This window comes from Juglans regia, chromosome 2, assembly GCF_001411555.2.
Source record: "Juglans regia cultivar Chandler chromosome 2, Walnut 2.0, whole genome shotgun sequence".
Lineage (NCBI taxonomy): Eukaryota > Viridiplantae > Streptophyta > Magnoliopsida > Fagales > Juglandaceae > Juglans > Juglans regia.
The window spans coordinates 26,718,036-26,743,092 of NC_049902.1; the positions used below are offsets into that span (position 1 = coordinate 26,718,036).

Sequence of the window (25,057 nt, forward strand, 5' to 3'; positions counted from 1 at the left end):
TTGGCATCTTGAAGAAGCATACATCCCTGTAAAATCACTGTGAAAGAACGATATAAATGATTTCTATGTATATGTGGAAATGTTAAAGCCACTCTGTTGCTTGAAGCCAATAGCAATTCTGCTGATACATATCATCACTTCACTTGAGAAGAAGAGAGGGCGGAGATATATCATTGACAGAGATTTCTAATGGACATGCACTAGCAAGATTTAGGACTCAGGCAAGATTTATATGCATTTATATATATATAATACACCAATCTTGTGAAATAGCAAAAGTAATTATGAACCTCAGGACAACGGGAACGAAAACATAACTCTAAATAGATGCAAACTCTGCACCTACCATCTACCATCTATTATGCATGCCAATCATTGAATTAACTCGTCCAATCCTCACAAAACAACAACCAATTGTAACAGGAGAAATATGAAATATGAATATACCAAGAGCCGCCCTGAAAAGCAGGGATATATTGTACAATACTACTAAATGGATCACAGCACCAGAATCACATCACTTGTTCCCCCTGAAATACATGTAAACTTTCTGCACAAACCAAAGAAATACGTAGACAAAGTCAGAAAGAGAACAAAATTCTGAAAGCAATGTGCATAAAAATTACCATGTGTGTTTCATTCCCAACTGATCCCCAAGGGTGCATATGCTCTCAGCAAGAAAAGATATACGCAGAAACCAAAGTTGCCATTAGATATTTACATTCCATGAGGAGAAAAAAACCTTCACGGATTTCTCAACCACTTTCCTTTTATTAGGAACCAGGTGTCCGGGAACAAATTCCCAACTAATCCCAAGGGTGCACATGCTCTCGGCAAGAAAATATATACGCGCAAACCAAAGTTAACATTAGATATTTACATTCCATGTATGTGGAGAAAAAACCTTCACGGATTTCTCAACCACCTTCCAAATGCTGATATTGCTGTAAGGGGCTATAGGTGTGTTGTAGTATGTGGCTCATATTAAGTGAAACATGTATATAGAGAAAACAGGCTGATGCCGAGAGTGAAGCGGAGTGGAGTGAGGGGAGCATAGCGTACCGAGCGGAGCGGAGCGTACTATCCATCATAATTGTTGCACATAGTACAACAATTGATATCAAGAACTCAGGTCACGATGTCTGGGATTTCTTCTGCAAAATTCGACATGGTCAAGTTCGATGGATCTTGCAATTTCGGATTATGGCAGAGGAGGGTGAAAGATCTGTTAGTGCAGCAGGGCATGGGCATGGTGAAGGCATTATACGAAAGGCAACTGGAAGGCATGGACAACATAGATTGGAAGGAACTAAAAGCGAAGGCTGTGGAACAAGCTTTATCTTAAGTAGAAACTATATGGTCTTAAGATGTCAAAGGGCACAAATCTGAACTAGCATATCAATGTGTTCAACCAGATCATCAGTGATTTGAAGCGGGTTGATGTGAAGTTCAACGACGAAGACGCGTTGATGTTACTGAATTCCCTACTTGCTCCTCCTATGTACGAAAATTTGGTTACAACTTTGATGTAGGGAAAAAAAACTCTCGATTTGGAGAAGATCACAAGTGCTCTATTAGGTTTTAATCAGAGGAAGAAAGCTAGTGATGAGAATTCACAGGGTGAAGGGCTTGTGGTGAGAAGTAATCAGGAACGTGGGAGAAGCAAGTCCCGGAGTGGATCGAGTAACAATAAAGCTCAGTCTAAATCCAGGAAGAGGAAGGACATACACTGTTATAAGTGCGGAAAAAATGGGCACATAAAGCGAGAATGTCCATAGAAAAAGAAGGGGGATACAGAGAATAAAGAGGGTTCATCAAAGTCTGCGAATGTAGTGGAAGAAGAAGACTTAGAGAGCGGCGACAGGGATATGCTTTATGTTTCATCCAGTTCAGATCATCTCACAAATTCTTAGATAATGGATTCAGCATGCTCTTATCACATGACACCAAGATTGGTTTGACACCTATAGGTTAGTTAATTCTGGTTCTGTTCTGATGGGTAACGATGCTTCATGCAAAATTGTTGGAATGAGGAATATCAAAATTAAAATGTTTGATGGTGTTGTTAGAACGTTGTGTGATATTAGACATACGCTGAATTTGAGGAAGAATCTGATTTCATTGGGCACTTTAGACTTTAATGGGTTTAGTTACAAGTCTGAAAGTGGAGTAATGAAGGTGAGTAGAGGTGTCATGGCAGTGATAAAGGGGCATAAATTAGTAGGAAATATTTATAGACTGCTAGGTACCACAATTGTAGGTGGAGTTGCAGCTGCAAAATCTGAGTCAGATAACACAATCTTGTGGCATATGCAATTAGGCCATATGGGTGACCGTGGGATGATGGAGCTTCATAAGAAAAATATATTGAAGGGTGACAAAACATGCAAGCTTGATTTCTGCAGGTATTATGTTCTTGGGAAACAGAATAAGGTGCAGTTCAAGACAGCCACACCAAAGACAGAGGGGATTCTTGACTATGTTCATATAGATGATTGGAGGCCAGTAAGGGTAGTATCAAGGGGAGGACAAATGTATTTCGTGATTTTCATTGATGACTACTCATGAAAGGTTAGGGTGTACTTCATGCGACACAAGTCAGAAACGTTTGCCAAGTTCAAGTTGTGGAAAGCTGAAGTAGAAAACCAGACAAGGAGGAAGATCAAATGCCTCAGGTCAGACAATGGTACTGAGTACACATATTTAAAGTTCATGGAGTTGTGTGAGCACCATGGGATCAAGAGACATTTCACAGTACACAAGACACCACAACAGAACGGTGTAGCGGAAAGGATGAACAGAACAATAGCTAAAAAAGCATGGTGTCTCAGGTTGAATGCAGGTCTTGCCAAGAACTTCTGGGCAAAAGCAGTGAATATGGCATGTTTCTTGATTAACAGATCACCTAGGGCAGCACTAGATGGGAAAGTAGCAAAGGAGGTATGGACAGGTAGCGCAGTAGACTACTCTTGCTTGAGAGTGCCTATGTGCATGTTTCTATTGAGGAGAGGTCAAAGCATGATGCGAAGTCTAGACAATGTATTTTTCTGGGGTATTAGAAAGGGGTGAAAGGCTTCAAGCTCTGGGATCCGAAGGCAAATAAGGTGGTGATCAGTAGAGATGTGGTTTTTTATGAGAAAGCCAAGTTGCAATGTACTCAAGAAGAAGAGAAACAAGTGCTAGAAAATTGCAGCAACAATGAGCATGTGGTGTAGGTGGAGCTAGAGCCTATGATAGAGAAGAAAATGCTCAGAATGCAAGGAGTTCTAGCTCAAAGGATTAGCAGCATCACAGTACAGCTATAGACAGACCCAGACACACTATCAGGCCACCCACCAAGTATGGTTTTGAAGATTTGGTTTCTTATGCACTCATTCCTAGTAGCGGGGATCCTACTACTTTTCAGGAGGCATTACACAACCAAGAGAAAAGTAGATGGATGGGTGCTATGGAGGAGGAAATACAATCTCTGCATAAGAACCAGATATGGGAGTTGGTGGAGCTTCCAGAGGGGAGAGGGCGATAGGATGCAAATGGGTGTATAAGAAGAAAGAAGCAATATCAGAAAAAGAGGGTGAGAAGTTCAAGGCTCATCTAGTAGCAAAGGGTTACTCACAGAGGAAAGGGGTTGACTATGATGAGATCTTTTCCCCTGTGGTCAGACACACTTCCATTAGGGCAGTGTTGAGTTTGGTAGCACATTTTGATATGCAGTTGGAGTAGATGGATGTCAAGACAGATTTTCTCCATGCTGATTTGGAGGAGCAGATTTACATGGTACAACTAGAAGGGTTTAGTCAACTTGGACAGGAACACTTGGTCTATAAATTGAGGAAATCACTTTATGGGCTGAAGCAGTCTCCGAAGTAGTGGTACAAGCAATTTGACTCCTACATGATCCGGATTGGCTACAGGAGATGTGAGTATGACTTGTGTTTATGTAAAGAGCCTTGATGATGATTCATTTATTTTTCTGTTACTTTATGTGGATGATATGTTGATTGCTGCAAAGAGTATGAGTGAGGTCAGCAAGTTGTAGACTTTGTTGAGTAGAGAATTTGACATGAAGGATTTAGGTGCGGCTAAGATTCTAAGAAGATTCTTGGGATGGAGATTTGCAGGGACAGAGCTTTCAGGAGATTATGGTTATCTCAGCGTAGCTATGTTGAGTGTTGGAGTGGTTCAGCATGGATAACGCAAAACTAGTGAGTACACCTTTGGCGAATCATTTTAGATTGTTTACTGCTGAGTGGCCGAAGACAAATGATGAAGTGCAAAACATGTCAAAGGTTCCATACGCCAGTGCAGCGGGGTGCTTGATGTATGCTATGGTTTGTACAAGACCGGATTTGGCACAAGCAATCAATGTGGTGAGCAAGTTTCTATCAAATACGAGACGGCAACATTGGGATGAAGTCAAGTGGATCTTCAGATACTTGAGGAGTACTATAGACTATGGCATCATGTTTTAGCAGACAACAGGGTGATCCTTCAGTTGTGGGATGTGGATGCAGACTATGCAGGGGACTTGGATGACAGGAGGTCTACCACAGGTTATGTATTCACTCTTGTGGGGGGGCCTATTTGTTGGAGGTCCATGGTTCAGTCTCTAGTTGCACTATCTTTTACTGAGTCAGAGTAGATGGCAGTGGCTGAGGCTGCCAAGGAAGCCTTGTGGCTTACAGGGTTCGTCAAGGAGCTGGGTATTCAGCAAGGTGGAGTTCAGTTGCATTGTGATAGTCAAGAGTGCTATTTATTTGGCCAAGAACCACCAGGTGTATCATGCGAGGACCAAGCACATAGATGTGAGGTTTCACAAGATCAGGGAATTGGTTTCTTCTGGTGAACTATTGCTTGAGAAAGTTCACACTTCTAAGAATACAGCAAACATGTTGACAAAGCCTATTACCACAGATAAGTTCAAGCATTGCTTGGACTTGATTAATGTCTCCCAGTGCTAGATGGGAGACGTCCCAACCTATTGTCCCAAGTGGAGTTCCAGGTTATGTTTTCTCTTTTTTTTCCTCCTACGGGGTGGATATTCGACAAGGTGGAGATTGTTGTAGTATGTGGCTCATATTGAGTGGAACATGTATATAGAGAAGCAAGCTGATGCTGAAAATGAAGCGGAGTGGAGTGAGGAGAGCGTATCAAGCGGAGCGGAATGGAGCGACTAGGATTTAGTATAAATACATATAATATAACCCTAATTTGAACTTAGTGAAAATTCAGCCTCGTTCCTGTAGATGTAGGCACACTGCCGAACTACGTTAAATTCTATGTTTTTGTTCTCTTTTCCATACTATTCACTATTCATCATAATTGCCGCATGTAGTATAACAAGGTGTTTGTTTCTGGTGAGGTACAGAATTCCAAGCAATATCTTTTCTCAACATACCCATTCCATGAGACCACATTTCTTTATTCCCCCCCCCCTCCTCTCATCTCCCTTCTCTTTTAACACAAAAAGATGCCCAAATAAGTGAATCCAATTCTTCTAATATTCAAAAAGGCACTTTCATTAACTGGCCTACCTTTTTTTTTTTTTTTTATTGGCAGTGGGTGTCTGAGAGCAACATTTCGACTAATCCCAAAGGTGCACAGGCCCTTGGCAAGGAATTTCCCATAAGTGCACCTCGGGCAATTCAAGGAGAAAATACCACAGTCCGATAGCCCCTAGAGATTGTTTGCACCTAAGAGGATTCGAACCTTATACCTTGGAGGGAGCATACCATCAAGACCAAAACCTTAGAGCATTAGCATTGGATTGGCCATCATATTCTTCAAATTTTGACTAATATGTAACTTTTTCACCTTTAGCTAATCATTTAAAACTTGAAGTCTACATTAGATTAGTCATCACTTTCTATAATAATAAAATATTTTTTTTTTTTATTATTTATATTTTTTTTTCATAATCTTCAATAACCTCCAACAAATCATATTCATTTTTACTTTCACAATCTAACAATCTATAATATAATAATCTCATATGTATATAGATGGTAAAATCTCATATGAATAAAAATCTCATATCTATAATATAATAATCTCAAAAAATACTTTTAGACTTGTTATAGTTCTTTTCATATTTGAAAAGAACAATGGATTTACTATAGCTTATAATTTGGATGAAAACAATTTAGCTAATTCAATGTGGAGCAAATATGGATGATATTTGCTAAATTTGAAGATGAAAAAGCATTTGCCTAATCCAATGCCAATGCTCTTACTTGAGCCAACCCCTAGGGAGCTACCTATTATACAAATTGAAAGAAATATCCTTCACTTTCTATCGCAATTTTCCCTATTATAAAATAAGCAGCAAGTAAATAAGACAGATTAAATATTTTCTTAGTAATCCTATAATGGGATCCATCAGAAAAACCCAAGGGCTTGCACGCTGGGGCTTGCACAAATCATTTTTCATTTTTTTTTTTACCAGGAAACACATTTGATAGATTAAATATAGCATAAACGTTTTATATGCATTGAAAAAAATGTCAACTATGCACAATGAAACTGTCCGGAAGCAAATATGATCAATTAAGAGCCACAAAAGAATGCTTCCTCTGAATTTTAATATGGTCTCCAATCGAATCTACCATAGTGGCAAAACCAAGAGCAAGGAGTACCCTTCAGTCTGCATTTCCCACTATGACACATTAAACGCTCACTTTTAAAAATATGTAACCAGAATCCAGATCCCAAATGCCAATCCTCAAGGAACTCTTAATACAATGTCGCTTTTGAAACCTCTCTATGCCCAATTTCTACCAACTTACAACAGCAACCTCTGATCATTCAGAAATCCCTAAAAGGAACTCTCAACACAACTGTTCCAAATTTGGTAGCATCTATCATTCTGAAAGCCTTTTTACTCTATCAAAGTTTTAATCTATTCATCTCAAAGCCAAACTGGAAAATAGACATCATCCACCATAAAATATAGCCCTCACTACATCAAACTGAATCCATCTAACTGACTAAAGTGACACTGGAAAAGATGTACATTCTTAATTAGTCTAGAAAAGAAATATCATATACTATGAAAAAACATAAGACATGTCAAACTTCGTTTGTTTCCTAAATCCATCTCAACCCATCTCAACTCATCATTACAACTTTTTCAAATTCCAACACAAAATATAATAAACAATTCAACTTTTTCAAATCCCAAAATAATAATAATATTAAAAAATAATATTCTAACAATATTTTATCATCTCAACTCAACTTAATTCAACATTTAAACGCAACCTGAATCATCTATAACCGATCATGAAAAAAAAAAGCAGCACCAAATGCACATCATTGGTGCATGCCCAATGCAGTTTAGATCTACTTGACTCTCTTACAATTTTCTCATTTAACTTACATTCATTTTTATGGTAACATGATTTTACTTGTATATCTTGGTCACAAAGACTTAAAATAAAAAACAAAGATTTCAGCAGCCAGGGGGAAAAAGAGAAAGTCAAGGGAGCAGGGGGGGAAAAGACACATAACTCACTACAGATGCCACCAATTTAAGTGCATGAATTGTATTGTACTTGAACCCAGAGGGAATAGAGGTAGATGGATCAGTTAATTGAATAAATGAGGGTCTACCATAATCACTCTTATGACTTTAGAAAAAGACAATGCATGTGTTCTGGTTCTAACCTGAAGTACCCATAAGCTTAGAAGTGACTCCAAGCAAAACAAGGCAAAACCAACTAAGTAGAATATCTGCAGGAAAACCAAATGAAACATTAGTTAAACCCTAACGCCAAGTCAAATGAGTTATAAGAACCTTGTACTAATATGTTGCACTTCCATGACGAAAAGTTAACATCAGATTCTGTTCCTAATACAATTTTGGTCGTCACTATTCAAGGCACCAAAGTAAGCAGCATCAGAAAGCAAGCATTATGTGACAGGAAGCATATAACTTGTAATCGTAGTGCCTTATGACACATAGCAGAAGACGCCAGAAAGAAACAGTTTTTATTCAGAATAAAAATTTGGATGAGGGTAATTTTATACCCTAAAACATTGAGGGTAATTCAATCCAAAAAGGAAAAGACGATGTTTTTAGAGAAAAAAAAAATCAAAATTCAGTGATAACTTTCCTTAAAATCATGGCAACATCCTTGTGAGTTGTGCAATTACAGTTTCAATGTACACAGAAAATAAGAACCTCAATGCAGGCATTAACCAACTTACCCCAACCATTACATGGCCATCAAAGACATCAATTGCGGCAAGGATTCCCCTGAATTAGAAAAAAAAATTAAAGGCTTGTTTATAAATTATGACATGAAAACAACATAATACAGTTATTGCAAGCCTCAATGCTCATCAACAAGCCTGGGTCGCTTTTACAAAGATAAAACGGAGAAGTAAAAAGCAAGTTATATATTGTGCTCTAAACATTGTAATTTCTGAATGATAGAAATTAAGTTCACAGCAGCACCAGGTAAAATAACCCATTTCCTTTACAATACTGAAAAAGGTTAAAAGGGAGAAGATTCAGTGATGTACATTCTACAAAAAGAAATAATGACCGAGTCCCTTAAAATTCCATTAGTTTGTTCAATATATACTCTGCCGAATCTTCATTTTTTAGGATATCGAATGCTCTGTTTATTCATAGGAGGTCGAACACTTATGGGCATTTTTTGGAAGTAACTGACTATGGTGATGGTAGGGGGGGTTGTGGTCTCTTAGCGATCCCAAAAGGAGTGGAAGGAAAGGGTTGGAAGAGCTTTTCTATGGAGTTAAAACCGAGTTTGGCTAAGAAGGCTCCAGAGTCCAGTCCTTGCACCACAAATGAACAGAGAGGTAGAGAAGGGGAAGGAGATTGTGAGGCAGTCCAAGTCGTATGCAGAGGTGGCGGTGGGTGGTATAGGGAAGAGGGTGGCAGCACATGGAGTTCCAAGTCATCCTCTGGCAATTGAACAAAAACACAAAAAGGGAGGCATGACAGAGAAACTTTCGGAGGGACTTGGTCTGAAGAGGGAGGGGCAAGACGCCAATTACCTGAAATGGATAGCTGTCAAGGAGAAAACGAGTTGCAGAGGTATCTGCATAGTCTAAAAAAGGAGGTTAAGGGCGTGAATGAGGATTTTAAATTGTTTAGAAAGGAGATAAAGTCTTGGATTTTTAAGATAATCAAAGGTTTGGGCCTGGGCTTGGGCCTGGGCTTGGGCCAACGTTTGAGGCCTTTAAAAATAGGAAAAAGGAAGTCTACTGGGTGTAATAGTTTGAGGCCAGACAAAGGGAAGGCCAAACTTGGGCTAGGCCTCATAAGCCCACTTCGCCTTCCAAAACTAAAATGGAGGCCGAAGCTCCATTTGCCCGTGTTTGAGAAGGGCTCCACTTCTGGGTCAGTTTCACTGTCCAACAGAAGTCCTGGGCCAGAGGAGACTCTTATCTTAGTGCTGGTGACAACAGCTCCTAAGCAGAAATGCATGCAAGCTTCTACGGAACACTTGGAGGAGATTTCTGACTTGTCCACAGTCATATTGGTGGAGAAGGCAACAGGTTGGGTATCAGAGAAGTCCATGACAAGAGCAGAGTCTGTGGAAGGCTTGGAGCACGGTGGGAAGACACAGATAACAACGATGGGACCCTTGGCTCTGGTTCCATCATGTGATCATGGTGTAATGCCAACGTTTAAAGTAGGCTTCGTCGAAGCTGCACACACAACGTCGCCAGAGGTGAAGCGACTTGCTGCCAACCCAGAATCTCCAATGGAGAGTACCATTGGTGCTATTGAGGAGACACAAGATTTGAACAAGGGTTTATCGTTGGTACCATTGTCTCCATTAAACAATAAAGATGGATCATCTTCGGATTGGGTTTTGCAAAAGGTTAATGAGATTCAACATATTGTGGGAATCTCACATGGAGGATGTGAAGACCAGTTTAAAGCTCTAATCATTGAGATTGAGGCGAGCCACTCGCGTGATACCAAATCAAGTTTTAAGAAAAGCAGGGAGTTGAAGCGTCTTTTTTGTGCAATCAACTATGACGCTAAGAGTGGAAGCTCAAGTCGAGGGCATAGAGGTTGATGTATGCTGGGTAGTCTTTCGGATAGAGGGTATTTCGGATGGAGGTTGGGCTATGGGAAACATTGGGTTGGGGTTGGGGAGGGGTGATTTATTCTAACTCTGGCTTGATGTATGTTGGGTAGTTTTTCGTAGGCTGTTGGGGCAATAGGAGCTTTCTAGTATGGGTTAAGGATTTTCTTGTATACATCTAGTGTACTTGGTTACTCTTATTGATATATATATAATACTTTTACTTTATCAAAAAAAAAATTTTTTAGGATATTATATTTAGCAAGGACTAGTTAATACTTTTGACCAACTTTAGACATAAATTCTAAAATTATACCATTAACTAAAACTGTTCATAAATATACCAGTCGCTCATGTGCTAAACAGCAACTAAGAACTTGAGTCTTTTATCAAGTTGTGACACCTAAGATTTAGTATGATAGAGTGGGGAGTTCCAACACTAACTGAGGGAAAAGTTTTTGCAGTTCATAATGACTCCAAAGGGATCGATTGTAACAATGATTAGTCTTTTTGGAGTAAAAACCCAAATGTGGTTTGGCCTTTGCTTGGATTGTCACACAAGGTCCTTTCACAAGATACTTCATTACAAACATATTTGTGCAATATATTAAAATGGGAATCAAGACCATTTCAAGCTTAGTTCATACAGCTGAGAAAACAATAACTTACGTCAATGACTTCCCATGAAAGACAACTGGAGGTGCAATAGCAGCGAATATACAAAACCCAATGTGAATCTGCATTATGCCAAATTGATTAATGGACAGAAAAATATGCCACCCATTCATGAGGAGAATAACTAAGAGAGCATGTAAAATATAGCACGTACCAAGTAGAATAGGAAAAACCAACTGAACTTCATGGCACTATCTGTCCTGCATTGCAGACAAAACCATTTGCAACAACCATCAGCACTCTCAATGTCATACTTATATAAAAATTTAATAAAATTGGGGAACCATCAGCATCTTTGAAAAAAAATGTCACACTTCTATGCAATGACAGTAGAAATTCTTTAACTTCAAAGAAAAAAAATATTCAATGTGTTTTCACTAACTAGGTTCATATCTCAAATCACTGACATCAAATATAGGTGTGTTCGCTCACTAGTTGAACGAGAAAATGATATCATTGCCGCCTAACCAACCACGAAAGCCACAGAATATACAATACCCAAATACAAAAACACGAGAGAGAGAGAGAGAGAGAGAGAGAGAGAGATGGAAAATTCCAAAATTGCTATACTTTGTTGCAAAAGAATATCAAAACTTTTAGCAAAAAACACCGGCCAAAGTTCCAACACGAGATTCCTAAGACAAAAGAGTATTATAAAAAACAAATTAAAGATCAATCAATCAAGTGCAAAACATTTTGAGATGCTTAAATAAGCTATAATCACAAACCTTAGCATGGAATCTTCAGGAAGAGATTTTACATTCAAAAAGATGGCATGGTAAGTGTTGTCCAAAAATTTATCTTTCTTTTTTAGTAAGAATAAAGTTTTATTAATTGGAGGCATAGCCCATGTACACAAGAAGTATATACGGATTACACCTAGCATCATCTAGGAACTATAAATGGTGTAAAACAAATTGTGAAAACTAGCCCCATTACAATCAATAATTGAAGCACAAGAAAAAAGAGTGTTGAAGAATCTTTTCAGCTCATCCAAGGAATGCTCGCTGTCTCCGAAACACCTTTTTTTATTAGTAAACAAAATTTTATTGATCATAAGAATAGGCAAAGGCCCAGGTATATGAGACAATATACAAGAGCGTCGCTTGAGTGTGCTAGTTTAGCAATACAAGAAATTCATGGAAACTCAGTCCATTGAAATCAATTACAACCGACCAATGAAGTATAGTATTGAAAAATAATTTCCTACGCTCTTCTATTGATCGCTCTCGATCTTTGAAGCTTCTGTCATTCTTTTCCCTCCAAATGCCCCACCATAAACATATTGGGATCATCTTCCATATTGCTGCAGTAAGAGAGTTACCCTGAAGGCCTCTCTAAGAAGATAAGAGATCGATCACCCTTCTCGGCATCACCCAAGCTAGTCCCACTCAAGTGAAGAAGTCATTCCATAATGTCGTGGCAATCTCACAGTGAAGTAATAAATGATCAACCGACTCCCCACTCTTTTTGCACATACAACACCACTCCATCACAATAAATCTATGTTTCCTTAAATTGTCGAGTGTGAGTATCTTCCCCAATGAAGCTATTCATACAAAGAAGAGTGCATTTAAGGATGCCCTTCTCTTCCAAATACTCTTCCATGGGAATGGGTTTGTTGTATGTGTGTTCATGGCTTGATAAAAAGAGTGAACGGCGAACTTACTTTTCTTGTAGTGACGCTAGAAAATCTTGTTAGCAACTTCCCTCCTCATGCGAGTGGAATAAATGAGATCATAAAACTCTAATATTGTGTCGACTTCCCAATCATGTGCATTTCTAAAGAAATTGACATTCCATTGAGGAGTACCATTTGATGTAACCAACAAGTCCGCAATGGAAGCTTCTTTCATTCTTGCTATGCCATAGACTTTTGGATAAGCTTCCTTGAGTGCATATCGCCACACCATATGTCATGCCAAAATTTGATTTTGAGTCTGCCACCCACCTCAAATTGGGTATTTCTATAGTATGCATCTCATCCTCTTCTTATATGCTTCCAAAGCCCCACCCCATATGGCTCATTTACCTCATTTGAGCACCCATTATATTTCTCCACAGGGTCCCCCATTCTTGATGGTATCTCCATAATCATTTGCCCAACAAAAACCTTATTAAAAACATGTAGATTCCTGATACCCAAACCTCCTTCTGAAATGTGAGAGCATATTGTGGCCCATTTTACCAAGTGAAACTTAAAACTCATTATCCATCCCCATCCCCCCCCCGGGCCGCGCGCGTAAGAAGTCTAGTTGAAGTTTCTCCATGTGTTGGGTCACCTTGGTAGGAAGTGGGAATAGTGATAAGAAATAAGTCGGCAAGTTGGATAGAGTACTTTTAATTAAAGTAACACTACCACCTTTGGATAGGTACATCATCTTCTAGCTACCCAATTTCCGCGCCATTTTCTCTAATACATCATCCCAAATTGATTTCGATTTGAATGGTGTACCCAAGGGGAGGCCAAGATATTTTATCGGCAAATGTGATATCTTACATCCCAATATGGAAGCCATGCTCTCCAGATTAGTAACATCTCCCACCGGAACTACTTCTGATTTGATCAAGTTCAAAGCTTGAATATGATCATTTTTGGCCCCAAAAAATTAGAGTGTCATCGGAAAATAACAAATGAAATATACTTTAGTCTCCCGCTAAAAATCCACAGAGGAAACCGCCCTTCACAACTCCTAAGATCATCTTGCCAAAGGCTTTCATTACAAAAACAAATAGTAGCGGAAAACGAGGATCACCTTATCCTAAACCCCGTGAGCTTTTAAAGAATCCCATGGGGGTGCCATTCACCAAGATAGGGAAACAAGCTATTGAGAAGCAATAGTAATCCATGAACACCATTTCAAACCAAAGCCACATCGCCCGAGCATGTAAAGTAAAAAGCTCCAATTGACCTAGTCATAAGCCTTTTCCATGTCTATTATACACAAAAGTTCTGGCTCTCCCGATTTAAGTCAACATGTTGAGGCTTGGATATTAGCTTCTCCATCATCAAGTTCAATCTATTTGCCAACACTTTCGACATGATCTTGTACATCTCACTCACCAAGCTAATTGGTCAATAATCTTTTACCTCTACTACACCGGGTTTTTTGGGAATGAGATCAATAAAAGTTGCATTGAGACTTTTTTCAAACCTTCCATTTTCATGGAATTCATGAAAGGCACCCATAATGTCAAACTTCCCAACAAGTTTAAAAAAAGCCATAGAGAAGCCATCCGGACCTAGAGCTTTGTCACCCACTATAGAGAAGCCATCTTTGATCACTTCCACACCTACCATTCCTCTCCATCCAGAGGCACCACATCATACAATGAGGAATCGTTATCCAAACTGCAGCATTATGAATATTACCCAAAAGACCCTTCCAACACCCAAACAACTCCACTATCCTTCTAGGCATAACCCCATGCTGCTCTAGTCTGATTAAAAACTAAAAAAAGATCTTTTAACGCCAGCATAAGAAGAAATTATCATGTTATTGCTCCAGCTGACCCAATAACAAAAGAAAGAGCACATCATGTCATCACAATAAATGTCCCCACATTACCCAATATCAGTAATTGTGACTTAGCTCAAGGAAAAAAAAAGCAATTGTGACATATTTATCAGCTTGAGAAGGAGAGTGGACTTGGTGGTTCTATGTCATCATTTCTTCCAGAGTAAAAGGAAAGACTGCAGCTTTTCTTTTTTTATGCATCAAATTAGTTTCAACCTCCATTAAACCACCATAACCTCTACCATGCATATCAATGCCAATGCTTGAACAACATTGATCTGCATGTTCGGTTAAGACAACCATATATAAAAATTACGCATATAGTGTGCAAGTAAAGAGAGACAACCGTATCAAGAGGGAAGGTCAAAACAAGCAAATTGGAAAGTAGCCCGCAGACAAGAAATTTAGTTTTCATCGAATTATTAGTCTTATTGTGATAAATAAAATCCTTCACAACAATTAAATATATTATGTATGATCCTTCTTTCTCTGTGTTGTTCAATACTAACCTCATAGCACGGTAGAGAGGCCTGTACCACAGCACATAAGACAACGGGCATCCAAGGAGAGCATAGATCGTTGCAAGGAAAAAAATTTTGACACCTGCAGCGAGTGAACCTTGTCAGAAGATCCAAATTGCACTCAACCCAATATTATTGCATGGATATGATTAAAAAGGAGAAGCTCCCCCCCGCCTCTGATCCAGCACACCATCACAGCAATCACATTAAAAACAAGACAAAGAACTATACCTGCACAAACAGCCAACTAAAAATGAAAATACGGTAGATTGAGAATTAGGAAGATGTTGCTCACAGCTCAGTAATTCTCCTACATTTGCCTTTCTATGTTGTAGTCTTTTGGTGCTTTGAAATATGTACATAATAACCAAAAAAACAACTATCACATGTGCCAATCCATTCATTTCAGTAGAAACTTTCAACGAAAAGGCAAAATTAATTTTTTGTTTTGTTTTTGGCACCAAGTGTCCAAGAACAACGTCCCAACTAATCCTAGGAGTGCACAGGCCCTTGGCAAGGAGTTTCCCGCAAGTGCACATCAGGTAATTCAAGGAGAAAATCCTCCAGTCCGATGGCCCCAAGAGATTGTTTGCACTCAAGGGGATTTAAACCTTAGACCTGGGGGGAGCATCCAAGCCCAAGGCCTTTACCACTTGAGCCAACCCCTAGGGGTTCAAATTAAAAAGCTTCTTAAAAAACAAAGGAAACAATTTAACAACATGTTAAAAGGAATGAGCTTACAAAAAGAATATAAACCTACAAAGTAAGAAAAAGCAAAGTTGTAAAATTTTACACGATGCTCGCTACAAGGGGAAAATCGTTATTAAGACTTTCAGTGTTGTATATAGTTTCTCTAAGAAACCCAAATGAAGGCATGCTTAAATTAAAGAAACAATACTCTATATCTAGCTGCATGTTATAATAATTTTTTTATTAGTAAAAATATTATAAATATATCAATAAGAGTAACCAAATACACTGGACGTATACAAGAAAACACCTAGCCCATACTAGAGAGCTCTAATAACCCAAAAAGCTCGTGAAAATTAGAAATCTATCCAAAATACACATTGAAGAGTTATAATATTAGCATAGATGGAAATATATGGTGTCCCTCCCATACCTAGCCAACTTGCAAAAGCCAAATACTGCAGCCTTTGAGCATGGACCGGTATTTCATTAGCTATATCATGATGAATAATCGGGAAAAATGGAGGCCAATTTTTATCATCGTTAGGGACGCCAGCTGATATACAAAATTGAAAACAGAATTAGCGATTTAAAGTATAGCAAAACAGGTTTAAAAATTCATAATGGCCTGTAGAAGTTGAATGCTGTGGCATATACCTTTAGCAACAGCATCTTCTCTCCGTCTTATGTCCTGTCAATTTCAAGAGTACATTGAAATACAAGAATCAATGATCAAAGTACTTACAATATTCAAGGGCAAGCAGAAAGAAGCAATTATATCAAACAAGCTTCACAAACTGTAAGCAAATCATTGCTAACTAAGGCAACAAAATCCTCATGTTTAGAAATGAACAATACAGAAAAATCTTACTTTCTAAAAATAAACTTCGAGACAAACACTAGAACATATAATTGCAAAACTAACCTTTTCCCTCCGTTTGAGATCTGCTTCCCAAGATGCAAGCTCTTGCTCTTTGCTCTTAGAACCCTACATAACCATCCCATCAAGTACATAAATCTCTCAAAAGTTTCAAAAAACAGAACAGAATAGTAAAGCAAATGGTGACTTCAGTACATTCATTGTATCCAATGGTATGTCCACCGTTGCATCATGTTTCTGCCCAAAGCCAAAGGTTTCAGATCCCAATGTTGGAATGCGTGGCTTTGATCCAGGAGCAGCAGATCCCTTCTGCAAAAAAAAAAAAAGTTCCCAAAGGATGACACAATGAATAATTGATTCAACCATCACATATTTAAATGATAAATAAAGGGATATTCAATGCTGAAATTTCTAGTGGCCCTGCAAGCATGCCCAACCATGAAGTCATAAAAATACCAGTGCAGCTTATTTTAAATTTGCAGATGAAGTGACAAAATTTTAGTAGTTTTTTTCATTAGCAGCAAGAATGTCTCCAATGGACCCACATGCTTCGACAATCACAGGTCCTTGCATTTAAGTGCATGACATGAAGAACCAGTTTGGTATAGAACTTCATAAAGGTAAAATCTGGGCAATGCAATGCACCTTATTCCATATTCCATCGCCCAACTCATGGAAATTAATTAAGGTACAGAGCAAATGAACAATCAATTTCACCATACACAATGCCATCCAAACATGGTGACCATCTAACCTATGAAAAGATCATTTATCTTTTAAGATTTTAATTAATATTTTCAACTTTAAACAGAATTTTCCAAAATCTAATCTATCAAGACTTTGATATTTAGATATTTCAAGTATTTACAGATTTTGAATTTTTTGACAAGTACAAGCTTCCATATTTTTTTTCTTATTATAAGTCATCACCAATAAGAGTTAAACTTAGTACCAATTGCAACCCTTCCCTAAATTACAACAAAAGCAAAGCCCAGATAGATTAGGATTTTTTTTTTTTAAATTCAAAACCAAAAATATTGAATTTTTTACTAACTTATCTTTTCTCGGGGGAGAAGAAATGAGAAATTATATTTCCCAGACTGTTATTTTGGTCTTACTAAAATTCTGGCCATCCATGCATGCTAACCATGAAACCTGTCAGAACATATATGGACCTAATAGATAGTTCAGCTTTTGATCTTGCACGAAGAAAATGGAACACATTAGAGGGATTATTCCCTTTTTGTCTTTTCAAATAGCAATGATTGCCTTACTAGGTTTTTCTATGATACAATATACACACACTGAAGGAATAAAAAGCCAAGAGACCAAAATAATGAGTCATTAAAAGAACCATAAGATGAGTAATGCTAGAAACTACAACATTGTCCCACTCTGTATATGTGACAGCATTTAATTAAGTAGGAAAATTTTACATCCCACTATGATGAGGTGGTATTACCCATCAACCTTTGAGTTTTTTGTTAAAAAAATAAAAGATTATTCAAGGGTGATAAAAAATTAAAAATGTCACATTTTACATAGTATGATGAAAGTGGGATAGGAGTGTAGTATGCAACATTACTCAATTAAGTATAACTCAATGACTGCCTCGTTAGTATGAGTAGGATGATGGTGGGACAGTGATATAGTTCTAACATTACTCTTAAGTGCTTCAATTGTGTCGATAAAACCCAAAAAAATAAAAGATAAAATGCGAGACTTTTATCTTACTCTCACCCACTTAGTTTAGTCCCATCCCACTTTATCTTACTATGTAAAATGCGAGACTTTTATCACCCTTGAATTATCTTTTATTTTATTAAAGAAAAAATCAAAGGTTGATGGCCATGCCACCTCATCGTGGGATAAGAGTGTAGTATGTAAAAGTTTCCAATTTTAGATTTCTAATTTTCTTTTTACTTGTCTCAAGAGTCAACTTGTTTCAAAATTCGAATTTCATAACGACACTTTTAAAAGATTAATTATTAACTGCCTTTCAAAACTTCTCGATGCTTGACCCAAATTTCGTGAACTATTGTTTTGATCGGTAAGAAGAACGTATTGAGCAGGGAATATGAGGGAATACGGTTCCAAATTGTTTGAAAAATTCAAACATGTTAGCACATTATTCCAGCTTCTCACCAAATTTAGAATGCAAGGCAGATATTTCCCACATTCATCTACCCAATATTTTCATCAATTTTCTCCGCAACTAAAAGGATCAAAACGCGGGAGTTCCAGATCTAGATCAAAGCCGCGCGAATACCCAAACTACCCCTCCCAACATATGAAAGACAGTAATCCAGATCACACAAAAGAGACTAAAACCAAGAGGAAAAGCCTTAAAAGACGAAAATGAAGAGCCGAAATGAGGGTAGATCCCAGAGGGTAAAAATTGGAAATGGAAACCAAAAAGGAGAGAGAGAGAGAGAGAGAGAATTACCGAGAAGGGATTGACCTCTTCCTCGTCAAATGGATTGGGGTCGTGGTGCCGATTCATGGTGTGTGTCGCTCTCCTTTACAGATCCCTAAATTTTTGCAGAGAAAAAACCTCCGAACAGAGTGCAAAATTCTAGAGAGAGACAGAGACAGAGAGAGTGTGTCTGTGTGCACGTCACTTTAATTCGGCTTGTTCGCAACGCGGGATTTAAGTTTAATGATTCAATATATTTGCACTTGGATATGAACATATTTACTTAAATTGCCCTTGCTTTGTTTTTATTGTGATTCAAATGATTAAAAATTTAGATATACAAATCATATCATCTCATCTTATTTTATATTTTTTAATTTTATTTTATTATTATAATTTTTTTAAAATAAAAATTATATATTAATAATATTTTATTTAATTTTTAATAAAACTCTCATTTTATTTGAATTACGTAATCAAACGAGACTAAGATTAATTTGAAATAAAAAAAATAACTTATTTTATCTCATCTAATTATTAGAAATTTTTTAAATTTTCACATAAAATATAATAAATAATTTAATTTTTTAAAATTTTAAAATAATAATAATATTAAAAAATAATATTCTAATTAAAAAATAGATTTAGGATGAAATAAAAATTTTATATTTCATTTGAAAATTTAAAATATTATAATTTAATAAAAATTGAATTGTTTATTATATTTTATATAAAAATTTAAAAAATATATAATAATAAAATAAGATAATATAAAAATTTTATATTTTATCCCACCCAAACCTGCCCGTTGACATTCGCTATCACCGAATGTGTACATCAGGTTCTTTGCAGCATGGTATTACAGGGACTACTAAGAAACTGTTATGGATTGATGATGTAAAAAATATGTAAAAGTTTACCGGCACTAGCCATAATCCTCCAACATAAATCAAAGTTTTTGACAAATTATTCATAACAATACATTAAATATAAGTATAAAATAATTGTTAAAAAAACAAACGGAAAGACATGGTCTAACCACTGCCCTTATCTAATCCCACTTAAAAAATAAGTTACTAAAGTGGCCCAATACCAATTCCACTCTTAGCTGCAACCTACACTACTAACGGTAAAAACTTGAATTAAAATAGATAATAATACCCTAAACAAATTAAAAAGACATGCAAATAACTCCCAAAGACGTGACCTAGGCTCGTAGCACAGCTCCCCTTCGGAAGACCTTGCCCTTAAGGTTTGGTAAATTTTTGCCAAAGCTAATCCAAAATCTTTCGAAGTAATATTGCCATCCATGTCCTCCTGTCTTCCTCAATTCCTTCCAAAAAATAAATTCTTGGCCTATTACATCGATGTTTGGGTTGAAATTTTTCATCACAATAATAACAAAGACATCAGTCTCTTATCTCCTACATCTGAGCATGGAAAATTCGTTTAATAGATAAGGTGGGCCCTCTATTTTTGTTGTTGGTGGTGAGGTTTGGTTGATTTTTTTAATTCTGGGCATGGTGGAGTAGGTAGTCTTAATAAGGGAGTTGGAATAGGAGATCGAGCAGGTTGGGTCGTTGTGGTAGGCTAGGTAGGGAGCGGTGTGGAGTTTTCTGTAGGACTCATTCTTCTTGCAAATGGGCCAACTCAAAGGCTATCGAAAGAGTTGTAGGCTGGAACATGGTGACGACAATTCTCAAATCATCATGTAAGCCATTAAGAAAGGTAATGATGCGAAACTCTTCGATGAGTCCACTAACTCGACTAGATAAGAGCTTGAATTGAGTTTCATATTCTTCAACACTAGACACTTGTTGGAGCTTAGTAAAAGCTTCTACTGGATCTTTATAAGGCGAGGGACCAAAGCGAATTTTAAGGGCTGAAACAAACTCCTCCCAAGTGTGGACTGGACTCGAATCCATGAGCCAGCAATACCATGAAATAGCTTTTCCTTCCATATGGAATGATCCAATTTGGAGTTGGTGATCTTCAGGGGTATCACAATAGGCAAAAAACTGTTTGCCCTTGAGGATCCACTCGATGGGCTCAACTCCATCAAATTTAGAAAAATCTAACCGCAAGGTACAGGCCTGAATTCTTCCATTTCCTTCGAATAAAGGGTTATCATTGGGTTTTACATTACTGCCTCCACCACTAAAGGAACATTCTCCGAAGTTAGCATTTTCCACTGTAAGAGCTAATTGATCATAACTAGCTGCAAAGTTGCTGAGTTGCTACAATACATTTTCCAACAATTGTCGTTGGCGAACTTATTCATCCTCCAAATGCTTAGTCTCCTCTTTAAGGTTAGCCACAACTTTCGACAGTTGGGCATTGCGAGTCCCTTTAGTCATGTCACAAGAACAAAACTCTTTGAGACCACTTGGTATAGATTTACTAATATAAATATGTAAAAGTATACTGGAAGTTCAAGGAGCCAGAATCCCTCCAATAGAAATCAAAGGTTTGAGAAAACTTCTTGTAATTGCATTCATAACATCAGTACTTAAATATAAGCATTAAATAACTGCTAAGAGAAATAAATGGAAAACATGATTGACATGGGCCTAACAATTGCCCTTATCTAACCCAACGTACTAAAGTGTGCCCAAGACCAATTCCACTACTAGCTATAGCCCCAACTAATAATGGTAACAAGTTAAACAAAATAGACAATAATACCCTAAACAAATCTAAACAAATTAAAAGTCGCATCATTGACGTAGCCCTACAAATAAGCCCCAAAGATGCGACCTGTATAAACAAGCTAGGAATATGTCTTCCAAGAAAAAACTGAGCATCCCACCCATGGATGTATCGGTGGAGGTTGCTAGTCAACCCCGCCAACAACCATGAATCTCTTAAGCTGGACTTGTTGGAGGCTTGGCAGCCCCCCAAACAATTCAAACCATTTGCCATATGGTGAAGTAAAAGAGGCCAGATGTGTTGTTCCTTATTGAAACTAGTTTGAACCAAAAAATTCTTAAAGGGATCAAACATAAGTCATATTTTGGGAGTGTTTTTTGAGTTGATTATTTGGGAATGAGTGGGGGTTTTAGCCATGTTGTGCCTCGATGAGGTTGACTTATATGTTCAAAGTTATTTTCAAAGACATATTCAAGCTAAGCTTTGTTTTGGCTCAAGAAAAGTTGAATGACAACTAATTGATTTTTATGGCCATCCTAATGCAACACGGAGGTATGAGGGCTGGAGCTTATTGCGATTTTTTAAAGATGAGTCATCTCTTCCATAGTTAGTTATGGGTGATTTTAATGAGAATTTAAACATGTTTGAAAAACAAGGTGGAGTTTCTAGGTCTCAAAAACAAATGGAAGAATTCCATGATGTATTAGTGGACTGTTAGTTGAGTGATATGGGTTTATTTGGGCTCTAGATATACATTGTATAATTATCATTATGGCTCTTAATTCAACAGAGAATGATTGTATCGAGTTGTAGCCAACCAATCCTAATTTTCTTAGTATTATGTGCACAAAGTTTCAGTTCTACCTGCCATCTCCTCAAATCACACTTCTTTATTATGTTTTGTCTCTCTCCAAGGCCAGGCTTTTATTAAAAAAAATCAAGGCTCTTTCATTATAAAGCTAGTTGAAATTTGGAAGAGGATTGTCAGGAAATTATTAGGGGTTTTGGTCAATGGGAGGTAGTCATGATGAACCAATGTCACATGTGTTGGAAAAGCTTGGTTGAATTAGAGATAAACTATTGGAGTGGAACAAGGTTAAGGGGAGGGGTTTGAGGGCGACCATTAAGATTAAAACTAAGGATTTGGAAAGACTACGGTGTCATATAGATGTTGATTCTCTTTATCAAGCAAAAACTCTCCAAAATGAGAATAATGCTTTGCTCGAAAAAGAGTATCTAACTTGGAAGTAGATGGCAAAACAAAATTGGCTAAAGTAAGGGGATATAAATACCCATTTTTACCAAATCTGTGTAAACTAGAGAAAAACAAAAAAATATGATAGCTAGTGTGGAATATGAAGATGGGAGACTTTTACAAGATGATAAGGTTATTGCCTGCGCTTTCACCAGTTATTTTCATAAGCTTTTTAAAACTTATGGTTCTGATGATATATAAGCTTGTCTTGAGGTGGTTGAAAGCTATGTGACTGATGCAATGAATAAAGAGCTAACACAAAAGTTTCGAGAGGATGGAGATCCAAACTACTTTATTACAAATGGTTCCATTAAATTCCCCTAGACCCAATAATTTTTTTACGAGTTTTTATCAATCCCATCGGCATGCTATTGGAGAAGATGTTACAAGAGCTTTATTGCAATATTTAAACTCGGGTATGTCTTTAAATTCAAATAATTTCACTTATAAAGCCCTTATACCTAATGTACAAAGTGCTTCTAAGTTGACAGATTTCCAACCAATTAGTTTGTATAATGTGCTTTACAAAATCATTTCTAAAGTCTTAGCCAATCACCTCAAAAAGGTGTTATCTCTGATTATTCATCTATACAAAATGCTTTTATCCCAAGTCATCTTATCACAAACATATATGGCTATGAAGTTAGATATGAGTAAGACATACGACAGTATCGAATGGGGTTTCCTTAAAGCAACAATGGTGAAGATGGGATTCAACATGCATTAGGTTAACCTCATTATGGGTTGTGTTATATCGGTTTCATACTCAATTTTTCTCAATGGTGAACCCCAATAGTATTTTCTTCCTACAGGGGGACTTAGGCAAGGAGATCATTTATCTCCTTACCTTTTCATCATTTGTACAGAAATTCAAAGTTGTTTAAGGAATGCTTGAAGAAGGTGAGCCATTACAGGAGTTCCAGTAACTGAAGGATTAATGCGAGTATTTCATCTATCTTTTACAGATGATTATCTTCTATTTTGTATAGCAAACTATTTGGAATTGAGCAATTTACAAAATATTTTGGCAGTATATGAGAAAGTTTCTAGACAATAGGTGAATTGGGATAAGACATCCTTGTTGTTCAATAGGAATATGGAAAAGGAAGTAAAAGACATTCTTTTATCTTTGATTGAGGCCAGGTCTAAAAAAAAAGAGTTTTGACTAGAATTTAGGCCTCCCTACTTTAGTTGAAAATCTAAAGTTAGAACCTTCCACAATATTATTTCTCAGATCTAGCACAAATTTAACAAAATTTCTGTCTGATCAAGTTGGCAAAGAACTTCTATTGAAAGTAGTTTTGAGTGATTCAGTCAATTCCTACATATTGCATGAGTATCTTTAGCCTACATATTAATCATCTTATGCAAGGTTTTTCTAGGGTCATAAGAAAAACACAACAAGAGTGCATTGGATCATGAGTTGGAAGCATTTGAGGCAGTCTAAATCCTTAGGAGGTTTGGGATTTCGTGATATAAAAGCTTTTAATAAAGCTCTTCTTGCTAAACAATGGTGCAGGCTTTTACAATAGCTTGATTCGATGTCATCTCTTATTCTTAAAGCCAAATATTTTTTAGATGGTAATGTTATGGACTCCAAATTATACAGTAAACCCTCTTTTGCTTGGATGAGTATATGGCATGCTAAAGTTCTCTTTAATGAAGGTCTCATATGGAGAGTATGGAATGGACATAAAATAAGGGTTTGGCAAGATATATGGATTTCTGGACCACTTTCTTTTCCTATTTCAAGTCAGCATGCAGATTTTTCAAACGACACAAATGTTGCAGTTTTGATAGATCCACTAACAAATTGGTGGCATTTTAGTTTGATTAGGGTTTTATTTTCAAAGGCAGAAGCAAATTTCTTTCTCTATAGAAAGGCAGAACTTAGAATATCCAATGGACTCAAAGGCAATAGTTTATCTTCACCACCCAATGGACTCACTTGTTTTATTAAGGAGTTGGGATTATATGATGTAGAATTTGAAGGTGATGCAAAGCAAATAGTAGATGCTCTTATGATTGTATCAGGAAGTCTAAATCACTGGGGCCAGCTTGTGGAAGACACAAGATATGTTTTGTCAACTATATTTGCTTAGATTGTGAGTTTTGTAAAGAGAGAAGGCAATCAGATTGCTCATTGTCTAGTTAAGGGAGATCTAGGTCTCAATGTTGACACTATTCTTATTGAGGAAGTCCCTGCTTTTATTCAACTACTTGTAGCTGCTGATTGTAACTCTATTTGATCAATGCAAGTATATGTTTCTATTTAAAAAAAAAAAATTTTGAGGAGAGCATAAGGGCTCTCTCTCTCTCATTCAAAAATAATTGAAAGGAATTGTGGTTGCTTCGTTAATTTAAGTGGATTATGGTCGCTTCGTTA

At 37.1% G+C, this 25,057-nt stretch overlaps 1 protein-coding gene across 1 annotated transcript; it reads right to left on the reverse strand.

The window, feature by feature from the left end:
• Positions 1-217: 217 nt before the first annotated feature.
• On the reverse strand, positions 218-18,977 carry LOC109008318 (secretory carrier-associated membrane protein 4). Its single transcript, XM_018988366.2, has 12 exons — positions 18,798-18,977; positions 16,547-16,660; positions 16,397-16,459; positions 16,129-16,162; positions 15,905-16,027; positions 14,950-15,012; positions 14,770-14,863; positions 10,897-10,942; positions 10,737-10,804; positions 8,209-8,257; positions 7,666-7,731; positions 218-550 (listed from the first exon to the last, which is right to left on the reverse strand). Exons 1-12 carry the CDS (start codon positions 18,852-18,854, stop codon positions 518-520), a joined length of 810 nt encoding a protein of 269 aa, XP_018843911.1. The 5' UTR covers positions 18,855-18,977; the 3' UTR covers positions 218-517.
• Between the last annotated feature and the right edge of the window lie 6,080 nt (positions 18,978-25,057).